Here is a 17,663-nt window from a genome sequence, read left to right as displayed (position 1 = left end):
GAGTTGTATGTACATCCATTTCATTATTCTCCCCACGCAACCATAGAGATTAAACGCTTGGTGCAAGTTGGGTTGAGGAAAGCACCATGAAAAGAGATTGAAATGGAGACATCCCCTTCCGATTTCATAAGGGTTTGAGCCATTCTAAAACATTCTAAGTATTCAAGAATATTTTACCTTATTTCCTTGGCTAGTTATAGTGGAGCCTTGATCACAAGTCATAAGGTGTTCTCGAGATGCATTTTATGCCTTTGTGTGCTACATTAATGACTCCCTTAATGACTTTGTCTTTAGATTAGGATCTCTAGCTACGTGGAGCCACATTCAACTCATGTCTGAGTCTTCTTATTGAACGGGCATGTCATATGTCCCTTCAAATTAAATGCCTTTTATCTTTTTTTTCTTGTTGCATTAAATGTGGCTCCCACCAATCTACCTTGTTAGATTGAAGGAATGACGTTTCTTACTTTATACTTTTATTGTAATTGGGAGAGGCAGCGAGCTAACCCTCTTGTCTCACCTTTTATGAGGCAAGATTGCCTTTCTGAACCTTTAGAAGATGGGCCATCGATTCTCATGGGTCTATGCAGCCCATTTACCCAACAGGTTTGAAAGTCCCCCTCCAATGATCGCTTTGCTTCATCGATAAACATGCTTACTCTTCTATTTGATGGAATTCTACTTTTATGCTAATGTTCTCTGAAGCTAAAATTTTTACTTTCATGCAGTCAAGGTGGTTTTCATTTACCAACGCCTAGGTGGTCTAAGTTCCTATGGTGTGTCTAATTTCTTGCTCATATGAACATCTTATTAAGGAGGTCTCTATAGCCGGTTATTGTCAGTAGTCCTCATTTTTTTTTTTTTTTTTTTTTTATCATTTCCACATTTTCATCACTAGTATTGTTATAAGAACAATGCAAATGGATTATTACAAGAATATTGCACACCAATCGTTTTCTAACATCATTTGGGTGGGAAGCACACTTTCTTAGTGTGTCTTTGAAAAGGTTGGTTTGATATTGCTTCAATAATTTCTCGATTATTCAAGATTGTTGGTGATATTAATGGTGGTAGACTATGTTGGGTTGTGAGCCTGGTTCGTGACTCGAGCGGAGGTGAACCAAGAGTTTACTCGACATTCGCTTGACCTATAGCTCGAGTGAAACTTAGGCAGAGAGTTTGCTAAATACCCACTCGACAGTTGACTCAAGTGAAGCCCAGGTAGATAGTTCGCTCAACACTCGCTTGATAGTTGGCTCGAGCGAAGCCCAGGCAGAAAATTTGCTCAACAAATCGCTCGAGCGAATATCAGACAGAAATTTCGCTCAAGGTTTGCTCGACACTTTACTTAAGCGAATAACCCGATAATTACCGCTTTAGGATTTTCACGCCGCCGTACATATATATATGTTTTAAATCACAGAAATTTGTATGAGAGGCAGCTTTGTGAGAGACAGGATTTCTTCATAAATAGAAAGGGAAAGGTGCTAGAGAGAGGGAGAAATTGTGTGTGAAATTCTTATATTTCCACTATGTATTTCAACTTCTCTTTAAATAAAATCTTCTGCAGTGCCGTGGATGTATGCACGTTGCTGAACACATATTGTGTCGTGTGTTATTTTTCTCTATATTTTTGCGCTACTCTTTCTCCTTACCATTCCTAACAAACTATATTTTAAGTTTTAACATATATGGTTAAAAAGGAAGGCTTGGTAGAAAAATCAAGCAGTGTTTGGCCTCTTGTAGTTCTCCAGGTTGTTTAAGTTTTATTTGGACACAAAAACTAAAAGCTTTGAAGGTGATTTGAGAGTAACATGGCCTTGATATGGTTAAGGAAGATGAACCATTCCAAGATGAAGAGAGGTTGAGGAAGACCATGCTTATTAGCATCTTGAAAGAAGAACCCTTATGGTGGAGATATGCTGGAGATAAAAAAACAAGGATATTGTGGCTTTAGAGGATAGAGGCGGTAAGTTCATTCACAGGGTTGTTATTTTGAATTGAGAGAACAATCTATTGATTCCCTACTTATGAATAGAATTTTTTCTTTTGACCTTTTCGCAGTTAGGGGGTCATATTGTGCAGTTCTATCAAAGTCATGGAGGCCTAAGTTGGATGTTCATCCTTTTGTCTCTTGAAGAGGCCAAGACTCCATGGCTAGAAAATTTGAGGAGAGAGAGGTGTGGGATGGTGTTAATGAATTTAATGAAGGTAAGGCATCGAAATTGAATGTTTATTCCATGTCTTTTTCCAAGCTTTTAGGGATGTTGTAAAGGAAAATATGATAAAGATATTTCATGAGTTTAAAACAAAATAAAATTTTTAGAAAAGATACAGATTTTAGGCCTAATAGCCTGAAATAAGGGAAATGAATGTAGCATTAAAACTCTTTTAAGGGGCACCTGGATATATAATTTCGGGCCTATTCGCCTAGTGGGTAATGTCAAAGTACCTTTATCATTGGAAGGCAAAGTCTTGACCCTATTTTTATTGTCCATGAGGGCGTTGATGGTATGTTGAAATCAAGACTACTGGAAGGGACATTCAGTTCGCTTATTGGGCTAGGGTTAACCCGTCTTGTGGGCCCAGCGGACGAAGCCTAATCGACCCACGAGTTAGAGAAAGGGGAAAGAGGCCCAAAACCTATGTGGGAGAATAAGGATGTGGAGCAGGAAGACTCGACCAACTCTGACATAGTTCTGCAGGCACTCATAGTGTTTGGCTTTCGTCGCACTCAGGAATCAGGCTCAAGTTGCAAACAGAGACCGTGACAAGATCTGTTATCCCTAACAGGGTGCAAGGGGTGTCTGCACTCACTTGCCACTAGTAAAGACCACCTCGATAGAGAGTATAAAAGCTTAACTCCAAGTTAGATCTATGGACTATGCTCTCGGGCTTACTGGAATTCTCTCTAAGGAACAAAAGTCTAACTTAGGCATCGAATGTGACCCTTCAACCCCAAGCCCTCATCTTCTCTATATTGCAGGTAACTGAGCCCAATACCCGATTTGAGAAACACATCTTTAACAACTACTTGAACTTTTTTGTAAATCATATAGTGAGAAGAATACAATCATGTGAATTAGGTAATCTTGTTCTAGTTTTTTAAAAGATATAGAGTCAGAGGGAAATAGTGTACTTGGATCACGTGGTGCATGTGCAGTACCCTAGGTTCACACCTAGAAGACCATTTGTGCCCTAAGCTCTATATTATTGTACGAACACTTTAAGTTGGATGATTTCTGCTATAAAGCACCAAGAATGTAACAAGGTTTAATGTCTCTCATATTTTGTTTTCAAATGACATTTATGTGTTTTGTGAGCCCCAACCATGGCTATCTCTACCATTTTGTTGTGTATTTCTATGTTTTAGAGCTATAAATGGATTGAAGTTGAACTTGACCAAATCAAAATCGTTTCTAGTTGGTAGAGTTGAGAATGTCACCACTGTGGTGGGTATCCTTGGATGTATGATCTTTACCTTACCCATAATTTATCTAAGACTTTCCTTGGGAGGTACCTTCAAATTTAAAACCATTTAGGATGGAATTATCAAGTGATGGAATGTTGTTTAGTTGGTTGGAAGTGGTTGTACCTATCAAAGGGTGGTAGAAGCACGATGACCTCACTCTCTAACTTGCCTACTTGCTATATGTCCTTGTTTCCACTTCTTATAAGTTGCCAACAAACTCGAGAAACTAATAAGATTATAAAATGGGAGAAAGATAAGCTCCATCTTATGAATGATCCAATGCATGTTCATTGATTGCAAACAGAGGGTTAGGGGGTGAAAATCTAAATTCTTTTTAACCTGCTCTCTTGAGTAAATGGTTACGCTATTTTGTCAATGAAAGAGAGAACATATAGTGGGTGTTTATAAATATGAAGTATGGAAGCTTGCGAGGTGGTTAGTGTTCAAACAAAGGTAAAATGGTATTTTGGGGTTGATGTCTAGAAGAATATTAGAGGGGTTGCGGGGTTTGATGCACTTCATTAGATTTACAATGGACGGCGTGTCCCATATTCACTTGTAGTATGATGTGTGGTGTAAAGGTTGATCATTTAAAAATGTATTCAGATAGTTAATAATAATTACTTGCGAATCGCGAGAAGGAAACACATTAGGCATATAATTGGCATATGGTGCACAGCTCTAGTCAGTGGAGTTGATCTTTTGTTAGGGTCCAGGAAAGGCTAATGTTGGGAGGTGGACCTCTTCTTATCATTCGTTGACCTGTGGGCGGCTTTATTCATGCAGGGTGGGACTTAATAGTGAAGAAAGGTTTTTTTTTTAGTAAAGTCATTCTTAAATGTTTCACGCGTTATAGAAAGGACCCTTTCTATAACGCGGATCACCTTAAAAAGCTCTTTTGGAAAAATAAGACATCCCTCTAGAGTTGATTTCTTCTCAACAACAGCGGATCACCTTCTTATGCATTGCGAGGTTGCTGTCTTCTCATGTTGTAGTCCTTTTTACCACGTTGGACAAGACAGTCCAGTACTAATCAGTATGTATTGCGTGGGAAAATGACCCCATCGCGTTGGTGTTGGAGCTCAATGCTGTATTGGATTCGGACCTGCGACAATTTAGATTAAAGATAAAAATTAAAAAAAAAATGTTAAAATATTATTTTTTAATATTATTATTGTTTTAAAATTTTTAAAAAATTGAATTATTTATTATATTTTATATGAAAATTTAATAAAATTATAATGATGAGATGAGACGAAATATTTTCCGAATCCAAACGGACCCAAATCTTTCTTTCTTTCTTATTACCCTCGGGCCTCTTCCATTGGATTGTACAGTTACTCCAGCGAAACTGTGCTACTTATATTTCTATTTTTCATGAATTCCTTATACTTTTTTCCTATAGCTAGTTAGATAAATCTCTCATATACTTCCTATGTACTGGAATAATATATTTTTATCTTGATAAAATTTTACATTACTTACCAAAAAAGACAAGTACACAAATCTTCAAGACCTTGGGAAATAAATATCTCATGATTTCCGAACTCATCACAATAAACTCAAATGATTACAACAGCCACATATCAAACCCCCTAATCTTATTCCCCGTGACAATCAAGCAAGATCTCTTTTACTATGTCAGGCTGAAACCACCTCGGAATTTCATGACGGGAACCGAAGCATGAAGGCTGCATGCCCTACCATCGTGGCAACATATGTACAGATTGAAACAGCAGCACCGAGAAATCAAGGGTAGCCTGAGCAGATACCTTCCATGCGATTCTTAGAGCCAGAGATCAATGGGAGTGCGGGACAGACTTTGATGAGTTTGAGTCCCCTTTTCCATTGAACTTAGATTTATCCTTGATGGCCTTCTGGTTGCTGGGTGCCCCTTTGACAACAGTTCTATTTGAATTCCTGGCCGATTGAGCACCAGCACCTGCCCCTACTCAAACCAATAAAAGGAAAAATAAATAAATAAACAACAGAAAAAGTGCTGGTTCTGTCACCAACCTCGATGAATTCATAAGGCATTGCAGCATTATGTGGAAAAGTCATTTGAGAGTACAAGAACTAAATGATCACCAGTTAAGATTTAAAACTAGCACTTGCCTTTCAAGAAAAATGAATGGCATCTTTAACTTTGATTATTCATCTCACAGAAAGAAATTAAAACATGCCTAAGAAACATTTTGCATCATGCAATTCTTCCCAAAAAGTTAGCTTCAACCATATGTATTCATGTATGGGACAAAGGAAACCTTATATTAACATGTGCATTGGGAGGAAAAATATACCTACTCTCTCTCTCTCTCCAGCAAGTAAGAATGGCCAGAACTCAAATTCCAGCTAATGGAACCAGGCCTTATTCCAGTCTAGGCTACAGTTCTTTACGACAATACATCAGGTTTTAAAGAGAGAGAGAGAACTCACCACTGTTGGGTAGAGACAATCGCTTCTTTGCCTGTTTATCTGGTTGAGCGGATCTCTCTTTTGGATTGCTGTGGGATCTCAAACCAATTCCAGGCCTTGACTTAGCTTCTTCAACTGGATCATCCATCTGTGCCTGTGCCTTGGGCTTTGGCTTGGAAGGTAGTGTATCGGATGCCTCTTGCATGCCTGCTGACTTGCTGGATGAAGAACCAAAGCCATCAGAATGGGAGGGCCCCATTTTCTGACTTGAAAGGTTTGGATGAAGATTTGAGGCAATTGGTTTTTTTCCAGCAGATTTTAAGTGGGATGTGATTCCATCGTTACCCTCAGCTGATCCATTTTCATGTACCATCACCCCATCTCTGAGATTAATGTCAAGAAAACGATTCTCCCAAGGACGGACAGCCATCCATCTTTCCAACCAGTCCCAACCCCAGCTGCTTTTATCTGGTTCAAACCCAGCGGGAACAGCCAACTGCCTTGATCCAGCCTGCCACTGCAGGAATAGAAAAATGGATTTTATATGAATGATTATTGGTCACTCAAGAAGACCCAAAAATAGATGTGGGGCGATGCATCATGTCTCAGTGTGCATATCAAACATCCCAGTCAAGCATCCCTAATTTATACAAGGAAGGTGTGATTTATAAAAAGTTTATTGATACATATGTCCTAAACCTTATGCTTTTCTATAAATCTATAATCCTATTCTAAACTAGAGAGGTAAATTCTCTCCCAGAGGAGTGCCCAAGAAGCATCAGAAATGTCCTCTCTAAAATAAAAATCAATTTAATTCCGATATAAATGCGTAAGGTGACATATCCAAGAAAGCTCGTTTTCTGACAAATTGGTACCCTTCTGCTTATGACGAGACCTACAACACCTGCTAGCAGCAGGACACAAATTCCTGAGGAAGATTGAATGTTACATAAGAAAAATGAGAGGGAGGGATAGCAGCAAGCTTAGCGAACAAGAGCTCTCCTTTTTTCATTATTTCTCTTTTGTCAGGGATGAAAGAGAGAGCTCACTGAAACGCTACACATGTTTGACACCCAAGACCTTAATAGTTTATAACCATGGTTATAAACCATTAAATAGAATTTTCCATTTCCGTCCATGGTCTTGGGTGTCAAACATGTGCAGCGTTTCATCCCAACAACACAAAGGAAATGTTATAGAAGTCCGGAACAATATATACACAGAAATGACAATCAACATCGGGAGTTTATGGTTAGGGATACCATGTGGAAAAAACCACTAACATTTAGGGAAACACTATACACCTCAGACAAGGCTTCGACTATAATGGGCGCGACTTGAAACTTTGGTTAAATTCAAACAATCCATAGAAAGAAAAGGTTTATGATATCCCAGATCAAAATCCTAAGAAACAACCAGAGTCAGAGAAAACATTACATGCACAGTTCAGATAAGCATGCCCTCACATGCAAGTTCATCCTGTCTTCTTGTAAAGCAAAACTTCATCCTGTCTTCTCCTTTTTAGGTTCCAATTTATGGAAGTTCAAATTAAGCCTTTTAACTAGAAGTTGCAGCTTTGATCCAACAAGAATGTGACAATCTTTTACCTGATGAGCCAGAGCATATGCCATAGCTCTCTCACGCTTAGCAGCAGCCTCCTGCCTCTTTAACAATTTGGATTGAATATCTTCAACCGATCCCACGCTATCACACCATCCTTCCTGCAACACAGTCAGAAGTCTCATGCAACAGTACATAGGCTTGACAAAATCAAAGCCATTGTAGGGAAATAAAGCAAAAGCAGATACATCATTTCAATATGTTTGTTTCAATATGGTTAGGTGACACAAATTGTCTTAAAATGGCATATACATGTTTGTATTCCTCATGTGCATGGCAATATGTTTGTATTAACACGACCGTATTGCTAAGAGCCCTAATTAAGGAGGGGAAACTAAGCTAGTGGCACCCAATCAAGGCTTGTAAAGCAATTAATGGCCAAAAGGTGAATCATCCATTTCAGAAGCAGCTAAGAACAATTAATGGCCCTATAATTAGGCAGGAAGGTTTAAATCCTATGGGTTGGCTCAAGTGATAGGCCTTGGCCTTTGGGGTATGTCCCACCTCAGGTTTAAGGTTTGAATTCTTGAGTGCAAATAATTTTTTAAGGGCCACGCCCCATTGGTGAAACACAAATGATTTACCTAATTAATGTGATGCAGGCGTGTTACATGGATCTAGGGTTTAATCAGATGAAAGACATGTTGGGTTCGCATGGTCTCTAGGGTTTCTTGACATCAAAATAGTTAGGCAGGAAGGTGACACTCATCCTATTACAACTAGAATTCATCGTACTCCAACTCAATCACCATCATGCTTTACAACTTTTTCAACAAAAGACTCCCTACTCTAGGGAAGTTGACTCATAGACAACAATAATCTATATTGTCAAGTAATATGATATTCATGACTGAGAAGTTGGTGATATTACAGAATTTTTCAGCTTGTTTTTTTTTTTGTTAAGTAGAATTTTTCAGCTTGTTGTACACCACCAAATAAGGAATCAAGAAGTGGACAAGATATTATGGAGCTCCTCCAAAATAGTAAAGTTCTCTATATGCTCGTTTTTTAAGACGATCATCAATCTAGATAACAACCCACTTCCCTTTGAGGAACATTTGGAGTAAGGCACTTCTAATACGTTTGTTGTATGGACTGCATTGTTAGGGCAGATCTTGACCATGGAAAAAATTACGAAAACACCTGGTCATTGTGATTGATGGGTGCTATATGTGCAGGAATAGTACGGAAACTGTGGATCACTTGTTACTTCATTGTGAGGTTGCCAGGGCCCTATGGGATGACTTCTTTGGCAAAGTTGGGATAGCATGGGCAGGCCTGGGAGGGTGGTCAATCTTCTTTCTAGTTGGAGAAACCTTTATTGTATCCTGCAAATTGTAGGAATACGGAAGATGGTCCCCATATGCCTTTTGTGGTAAATCTGGAGGGAAGGAAACGACTGGAACTTTAAAGATAATGTTTGCTGGAGAAACTCAAAAGCTTCTTTTTCAACATATTATTTCTCTTGGCAATAGTTTTAGATTTAATGGGCTCACATTTCTTGATTTCCTTGTATCTATTTCTTCTTCCTAGCGAGGTATTTATCTTGTACACATCTTGGGTACTCGTGATATGCTTATTGACATCAAGAAAACTTTTACTTATATGAAAAAATGATATTCATGGCTGGCCAGAAAACTTTCCTCAAGACTTTTTTTCCATTTGTCGAAAATAAATATTCAAGCCAAACAATTCATCAACCCAAAAAAAAGTCTCAAGTCATAGATCAAACCATTTGACACTGAGGCAAAACCAGAAGGTCCTGGATATGAACCTCACAAACTTGTTACTGACACGTAGATAAATCCCCATCACCACCGCCAAAAAAAAGAAAAAGAAAAAATATGCCATAAAAAATACCAATCCAAAAAATAATTGTTGTATCTAACTGAAACTGTCGGAAGTTGCTTACTTCTATTTCTTTGACATGAGCCTCATTTGCAAGTTGTTGTTGAAGTTTCTGTTTTGCTGTTTGACTTTCCAATGCCAGACGAACACGTCTGGCTCGGACACGAGCCTGAACTCTCACCAGAGCTTGCATACAGCGAAGAGTTATTGCAGCTTGTTTTCTCACAGCATGGCCCCTGACAAGGGCTTGAAGTCTTACCAATCCTTTCAAAGCTCGTAAAGCTCTCCTAGCCTGATATATATCAGGAAAAATTTTCAATCAGATCACAATTATTAGGCTGAAAGTGCTTCCAAGAGAAGTACAAGGAAAAATATCAATTTAACAGGCTAAATGGAAATCCATGATGCATATGTTCCCAAGAAATACAAACTGAAATGCATAAACAAGATGTGGCATGGGCATAGCATAAAGTTTCTGATGGATGTTCTCAATCGATTATGGGTGTCAATTTTTTGTTTTCTAGTAGGGCTAAAAACATCACTTTAGCCAACCAAAGCAGATATAGTATCAATTTCTACAAGAAAAGAAACCAACTCTGAATGGTTAAAATTTGGTATTCTTTTTTTAACTAAGCAAAATAATTTTATTAATTCGCGAAAAGATGCTATCCTAATTCCATACACCTGTCACAATCCTCAAAAATTTGATCATTACTCCCTCCAAATGCACCACACAAGGCAGATCAGGGTCGTTTCCATAAATTTTCACTATGTTGGCAGCCAAACTGACCTTTCCCAACACCTTAAAAGATCCAAAGGCATTACTCAATCCAACATCTTTCCATAAGGCATTGGCTACATCACAATGTTGTAGTCCAAGTGTCCACAATTCGTTTACCACAGAAACTTTACTCTCCAGTACTTGAACCATAATTCATTAATTTATTGAGTTACATATTCTAACATAGAGTTTGACACTATGTCACTAGAAATTTACAGATCCATTCTCTAGCTCAATGGCCTGCGTACAATTTCTTCCCGAAACTTAGATAGTTTTATATCTGAGTGTTTTGCAACATTATCAGGGTTAAGCATCTTATAAGCATCAACTTAGCAGAGACACGTTTCCATACAAATATTTCATTTCTCCTTTCATTAGCTTCTGCATCCTTTTTTTTTTTTTGGTGGGAGTTAACTTGTGCACCCAAAATTCATAACAACAGGTTACCTCAAACACTAAACATATCTCTTGCTTCTCTCTCTCTCCCAGTAAAAGCTAAAAACAAAACACAATAGAGAGAGGAAAGAAAAGAAACCCTTAATGCACCATTTGGTCGCAGAAATTGATCTCACAGGAGAAAATTCCGACTTTTACAACTGTAGCCACAATTCTGTTTTAAGTTCTTATTTCGTTTTGTCTTCTAGTCTATTGGACAGATAATACATGCATGCAAATCATCAAATAATTATTCCTATTGCATCAAATCATAACAGCAGTCCTCATTCCAGATAGAAAAAGAATTGATCCACTAGACAAGGAAGAAATTGTCAGATTTCCAACACTACTTCAAATAGAAAATGATAAAGCCATATTAATTGATGGGGCAGTACCCTATGGATAGATTATCCCAATTATTGTTGTTATTCACAACAATGGACCCTGTAATTAATAGTGTGAAAAAATAAACATGTAAACAATTTAAGGTTCATATTTCTCCAAGACTAGTTAACCTACCCCATGTCTCTATATACTTGCAAGCAACCATGTAAAGGTATACTATAAGACAGTTACAAATGAACACACGAAAATTGCAATAGAAGGACAACCAGAGAAGGGATCCTAGATTTTGAATACAAGAATTTGTATGGCAATACCAGAAATCCACGAAAAGCGGTCTGGATGTGTGTTGCAGCCCCCTCTCTCTCAATTTTCTGATTAAGAGATGCATCCTGTACTTGAGGCGAATCCAAATTGGAGCCAGCAGCATCAGGATTTGATTGAACATTGAAATCTCCAACTGGTGGAGCAACTTCATTACCGTACTCATATTGAAGATTATCTGCATCGATCTCAATGGAATGCTTTCTCTGGTGCCGAAACTTTCTAGTGGCTGATCTCTGTTATGAGTAAAGAACAAAAGTTGATATGATTAATAACATACCATTTTACTGTGCTCGTTATGCTTTGAGATTTCCAAGTTGCTTATGCACCAACTGAAGAAATGTCTTGAGGATTAAGAATGCACGATGTAAGAATAGCAAAATTCCAATAGCAACATGCCACTGAAAAATTCATATACCTATAAAAAATTATATGTTGTTGACCACTATATCTGGGGCTGACCAAGTAATCCCAAATCGAATTAATAAAATGAATTTCAAATGTTCGGAGTCAACCACAGAATTAAGGATTTTCTCCAAACCACTTAATGTGACATATGCAGAGCCCCTAAAACTACTACAGAATTTGCAATCTTTCAATTTTGGCAATCATCAATCCAAAATACAAAAACAAAATGCAATATATCCCATTTTCCTTTTAAAAAGTCAAAACTGCCCCTAAAATATTTTTAAAAGACAGTAAACCCCATTACATTAAAAAAATTTAAAAACGAAAGAAAAGTAACCCACAGCAGCGCCACTGGCTGCCAAACTGCCATGGCTCTATTTTTTCCTTTTCTTAATACTTTTTTATTTTTAATTTTCATATTTTGAATTTTTAATTGAGGGTACTTGTGTCAGATTTTCTAGGCAAGGGGTACATAGTAGTTTTTGGTAGTTGAGTTGCTGATTGTCAAACTTGATAGTTTGGAGGTGACTGCAAATGGTGTGGTAGTCTGAGAGGGTCAAGTGTATTTTCCCACCTGATACAAATTCCACTACATGTTTTCCTGACCAATTTGGTTTGCTAACTTCATGTAGAATGCAAATAGTAAAAGAATAAGTAATACAAAAGGATTACTTGGGAATGGGCTATAAAGGTCGTTTTCAACAAAATTTCAGGCTTTATTTTGAGAAGATCAGAATAATAGATTTCATTCAAGCTCTGAGCAATTATGAATCATGTGAGTAACCGAAACACATGAGCTCACTTCCCAAAACAATTAAAATAAGCACCATGGAATTCGTCTAACATTTATGGACAAGATAAAGCAACTCTAGCAAATTTTAAGAAAGAACAAATGTAGAGAAAAAGTGGATTCAAATCTAGAGTATTTATCTGACTTTGAATCAGTGTAGAATTTTCTGCCATAAATAAGACATTAATTTTGAATTTTTTGGTCAAACAGCTCCTGTAGTTTGCCTAAATTGAGATTTGCTACGGGACCAAGATCTGGCAACCAATGTTGTGGCCAGATGAGATCCGTGGTCAGATCTTGGCCATGGTGGTCCCTTTACCACATGGAGGATTGGCCAGAGGTAGACCTCCCCGCCCTGCCCCTTTTTTAAGATAAAAATTCATTTTTTTTAATCTCTTTATAATTCAAAATTATACTTCCACTTTTTTTTTTTAATTTCATTTCAAATTAAAATTTTCCATGTGAAGTCTACAAACTGCAACAATTTTCAGCTTCTATGGATGGACCTAACACAAAGTTAGACATAGCACATTGGTTATTTCTGAAAAAACAACATTACAATTAGCAAATCTCAATTTAGACAACACATGCAACTTCAGCAACAAAGCTCATCACATGTAATAACCACATTTCAACAAGAATAACTGAACGATGAGGAAATTTAAAAATTCAAGAATTCAAGAAAGGTTAAGAAACAGCCCACATTTTCGCCCTTCTCCGAAGACTCTGACTTTTCTGATTTCTTCAAACCAACCAATGCTTTAATCCATTTTCCTGAGACACCCATGGTGTCAGTTTCTTTAGTTCAGCCAAATACAGATCTGCACAAAGAAATTCTTAGCCACAGCAGTAAACAGTTGAGTGCAGTATACAATTAACCTCACTGAAAATGAAGAAAACCAGCAAAAGAAAAATAAAAGGAAAACTTAGGACAGCCAGTTGACATGTTACCAGCATCCTACTCATTTGATGAAAAATGAAATTGAGATAAGATCTTCTGTCCGAATCTGCCCATATGTACTAAAATAAATTTGATACGAGATAGAGCTTAATTTATCCATACAAGTGTAGGGAACCTTTGTGCTTATCATAAGGCAACCGGACTTTAGACTTAGTAATTAAGCCTACCGGCCCGAGCCATTCTTCCACACCTGGGTGTGATTTCTGAAATTCAGAAATTAAATAGCATGGAAATCAAGACCATAAAATAAAAAACAACCAAGTTGCATCAGTATGACAACCCATTTAAATGCTACAGAGTTGGAACAGCATTACGGCAAAAGAAAGGTCAACTTAGAGTGAATGCAGCAGGTTACCATCTTCTAAAGAAAAGAAACGAAATCTCCAAGAAAAATAACTTCTTTTCAATTTAAGCAGCATGCATTGATAGAGTTGAGCTTCCTACATTGGAAGCACTTTAATCGACTGTATGCTTTTGAGCTATTAATTAGCTCAATGATGGGGTGCGATCCCTATATATATATATATATCTATATATATATATATATAATTTTACTAGGGGTACTAAATGGTTATTTATGAAAATATAAAGTGGCTTGGGTAGACTCCAGAATCTAATATATAATCTAGCTGGTTGCCACCTCTCGAGCTCCGGTGAATCTTTTCCTGAAAGACTCCTCCACAGAAAGAGGAGTGATCACTTCCATTCACTCCAAATCCTGCAAATCCTCAAAAAGCAACCGCTTTTGACTATCAATATGCCCAAAGACGATGTGTGGAAATTCATACCTGACTGTTTGTGGATGGTAAGAAATAATAGATGCTTCAAAGACAGGGAGTGTTTCTTGGACTAGTTGAAGAGACTCTTTCTTGCCACACTATTTTCCTGAGCTGCTGTCATTGTTTGTAATGAGGACAGCTTTCATAATTTGTTTGTATCCATCTCTAGTACTTGGTGGTTATTAGGAGTATTCTATATATACTTCCTGTGTACTTGGATTATACCTTTTACCATCAATAAATTCTTACTTTTACTTGTAAAAAAAAAAGTAGGCATCACCCAGACCATTAATTTAGTCAGGATCAACTTGGAGAAGGATCAGAGCTTATACTTTGCCCTCTTCTCAGAATATCTAATTCAATGTGCCATGGCAACCAGTCAACTGTGCACAAGTGAGTGCCTAGCATGACTTTGTGAAGCAACTATAAGCTGCATAGGTGAAAAATTCTTTCGTCTCAGAACTCAAGAGAACAATTAAATCCTATACCCTTTGGAACTAAGTTTGGATCGGAATGATATTTGAATGATTGGAGTCAGAACTCAGGATTTGGAAAAAGTTAAGAGCCTGGAAGGTCATATGCTAGGAAAGATAGCAATCTCCAGTACCAAAACCATTAATTGTCTTCATGCCAGACTTGGCATAGATTGCACATTAGAGGAGTGCTCGATGTAGATGTTGGAAAGTTTACATTTGAGTTGTTGAGTAATTTCCACAGAGGAAAAGCAGAAGAAGTGAGAAATTGATATACAAGATGGGCTCATATCCAAAAGTTTAAACTATTAGGTTGAAAGCCAGATTTTGTAAATATAAACACCAAAACAAGCCTACACACGATCAATTTGAGATTACTCTCAACACATCCTTTCATGTGCAATGTCAACCAGACATGTTATTTAACAAGTACCATAAGAGTTATGAATTGCACCTAATCTTTTCAATTCTAAAAGTCAGACTTTGAATAATGTTTCTCCTCTCACCAGGTTTATAATTCACTGCACAGTTGGATAGCATATCGTGAATTTTGTTCTTCCGTACACATAAATACATGGAAAACAACAGCCCAACTATCACCATGTTGAGACATTAATGATAAGGCAAAGCATTGAAATAAAACCTAAAACTTGCAAAGCTGGAAAGGCACCAAGTTTTTACCAACCTCTTTATTTATACCCCAAATCAGAATCGTTTGCACCTTTGAAGCAGTCACTTCAAGCAATATGTTTGTGGCATGATCACCAACGCCTCCAAGTTCCCAATAAGCTCCTCATTTCTTATCCCCTAAAAAAGAAATTTAAATAATTTAAATAAAATGGAAACCTCATTGAACTGACTGGTGACCGGGGAAGCATAGACGTGCATGAAATTTAGACATCGTAGAGGAAAACGAAAGCATCCCAAACAAATATCTTCAACCGAGTTCAATTAAGAAGGTGCATTCGTCAAAACAAACCCAGAATTGATGAAAAGCAAAACCCCGTTACAGTAACTCGTACTGCTACTTAAAAGGATGCAGATCCTGTAACTAATTGAAGTTGAGAACTTACAGTGCAAACTATTAAAGAAGGCTGAAAAGGCCGAATTTTACCAGAAAATTTTGACAACAAAAAACTGACCTTAAATAAGCTAAAATGCAGCAGAGATGGGATGAGATGAAAAAAAAAAAAAACGAAGTGGCAATAAGATATGGTAACTTAGATCCGCAGCTCGGGAGCTTAAGAAGCTCAATTCACCTGAAGTAGAGAGAGAGAAGGATAGAGGTGGGTGAGAAAAGTGAAAAGCGGGAGTAAGAAATAGTAACGTAGATCAACAGATCGGGAAGCTTAACAAGCTAATTAACCTGAAGTTGGAGAGAGAGAGAGAGAGGTGAAAAGCTGGAGGTACGTAGCTTCTCACAGTCAAAATTGGTAAAAACAGGGAAGTAGCTTCTGTATAATCCGACCAAACTCCCAACTTAAGAGGATCGGATTTCGATTCCAACCATAACTTTTCCTCACATTCTCTCTTTAGAGTCTATAATTGATGTGGTTTCTGTCTTCTGATGACCAGACGATAGAACCCAGCAGAAATAGATAGGACCGGTGTTAGCTAAAGTACGCCGGGGAGAGAGGGGGAGGTGGGGGAGGGGGTTTTTGGAACATTGAGAGAAGGACCACGTCGTATTAAGGGATGGTTGTGGCCCGCGGGGTCAGTCGGTCTGCAGGGTCGGAAAAGGTGGGGCCACGTTTGCTTTACGCTTGGGCTCACGCTAGCATTGACTCCCTCCGTTTTAATTCAAAACGACAAAGGATAAAAAATAAAAATAAATAAAGGAACAGCAGGAAGAAAGTTAAGAAGAGGGAATTGATTGCGGTCTGTGGTTGTCGCACTTTTCTGTCTCTTCTGGATAGAAAAACTAATGTTTTTTAAATTAAAAATAATTAATTAATAGAAAAGGGTGGCGTGAGACCTTTATATTTTAATATTTTATTGTTATAAAATTCTAACGCAGACCTCGTTTAGATTGCAAGATACTTCCTAATCATAGAAAAAAAAAAGAGAGATTGCAAGATACTTTGCTTTATGTCTCATTTATTTTTAGAACAATGTTATCCACAGTATTTAAATTGAGATTATATTATAAATTTAATTAATTTTATCTTTAAATTTTTTAAAAATTACAATAACATCTTTATAAAAATGATATTTTTTTCTATTTAATGAAAGGCTTGCACATGAAAATGGAGACTACAAATAAAATTTCTGTTATTTTTATAGATAAATTCAGGTAAAAGTTAAAAGTTGAATAAAATATTCTTATAATATATTTTTTTAATATTATTTTTATTTTAAGATTTGAAAAAATCTAATTGTTATTTTATTTTCTTTGAGATTTTAAAAAGTTATATTAATTAAATGAGATTATATGATATGGAATGAAAATGATTGTGAAAACAAACGAGCCATTAATCTCATCTTAAAATTCAAACATCAAAATTATAAATATTTTTTAATTTCAAATTTTTTATTTTTTATATCTAATCATTACTTAATCGTTACAACTTTTTAAACTTTTAAACAAAACAAAGAATTAATTCAACTTTTTTAAATTCTAAAATAAAAATAATTTTAAAAAATAATATTCTAATATTATTTTAATTTTATAATATTTTTATTTAACATTTTCTCTAATTTTTTCCTAAAATTTTATAAAATATTTTAACTCAAACTATTTTATTACTATTCACAAATTTCTTATCCTACCTCAAATGAAGCCTAGTTTACAAAATGGTACTTAATAACTTTTTATTCTTTGAATCAGGGCGTCTCAATAGGTTACACAGGCTAAGGCTAAAATTTTGAGGTTTTTTTTTTTTTTTTTCTACAAAAAAGGTAAAATAAAATAAAATAATTTTAATTTTAATTTTTAAATTACATTTTTATTTAAAAATAATTCATATCGTTTTGCAAAGTAAAATAACATATTAAGATTTTATATCATATTTTCAA

At 36.5% G+C, this 17,663-nt stretch overlaps 1 protein-coding gene across 5 annotated transcripts; it reads right to left on the bottom strand.

Moving 5' to 3' along the window:
- Nucleotides 1-4,908: 4,908 nt before the first annotated feature.
- Nucleotides 4,909-16,301, bottom strand: LOC109006134 (protein IQ-DOMAIN 1). Of its 5 annotated transcripts, none has more exons than XM_035690180.1 (8): nucleotides 16,015-16,301; nucleotides 15,334-15,907; nucleotides 13,139-13,256; nucleotides 11,231-11,473; nucleotides 9,420-9,647; nucleotides 7,495-7,608; nucleotides 5,909-6,404; nucleotides 4,909-5,420 (listed from the first exon to the last, which is right to left on the bottom strand). In XM_035690180.1, exons 3-8 carry the CDS (start codon nucleotides 13,220-13,222, stop codon nucleotides 5,272-5,274), a joined length of 1,314 nt encoding a protein of 437 aa, XP_035546073.1. In that variant the 5' UTR covers nucleotides 13,223-13,256; nucleotides 15,334-15,907; nucleotides 16,015-16,301; the 3' UTR covers nucleotides 4,909-5,271. The 5 variants fall into 5 exon arrangements, with proteins under 5 accessions (XP_035546073.1, XP_018840858.1, XP_035546071.1 ...); XM_018985313.2 differs by having other exon boundaries at nucleotides 15,334-15,455; XM_035690178.1 differs by lacking the exon at nucleotides 16,015-16,301 and having other exon boundaries at nucleotides 15,334-15,455; nucleotides 15,791-15,981.
- Between the last annotated feature and the right edge of the window lie 1,362 nt (nucleotides 16,302-17,663).

Source organism: Juglans regia, chromosome 5, assembly GCF_001411555.2.
Source record: "Juglans regia cultivar Chandler chromosome 5, Walnut 2.0, whole genome shotgun sequence".
NCBI lineage: Eukaryota > Viridiplantae > Streptophyta > Magnoliopsida > Fagales > Juglandaceae > Juglans > Juglans regia.
The sequence above is the reverse complement of the archived record's forward strand: the minus strand, read 5'-3'. Positions and strand labels throughout refer to the sequence as shown.

Bases quoted from the DNA above. Each gene is read 5' to 3' on its own strand.
- LOC109006134 (XM_035690180.1), bottom strand. From the start codon at position 13,222: ATGGGTGTCTCAGGAAAATGGATTAAAGCATTGGTTGGTTTGAAGAAA. The intron at 11,474-13,138 runs GTGGGCTGTTTC...TACTCATAACAG, and splicing joins CTTCGGAGAAGGGCGAAAAT to AGATCAGCCACTAGAAAGTT. The intron at 5,421-5,908 runs GTGAGTTCTCTC...TGGTTTGAGTAG, and splicing joins ATTGTCTCTACCCAACAGTG to GGGCAGGTGCTGGTGCTCAA.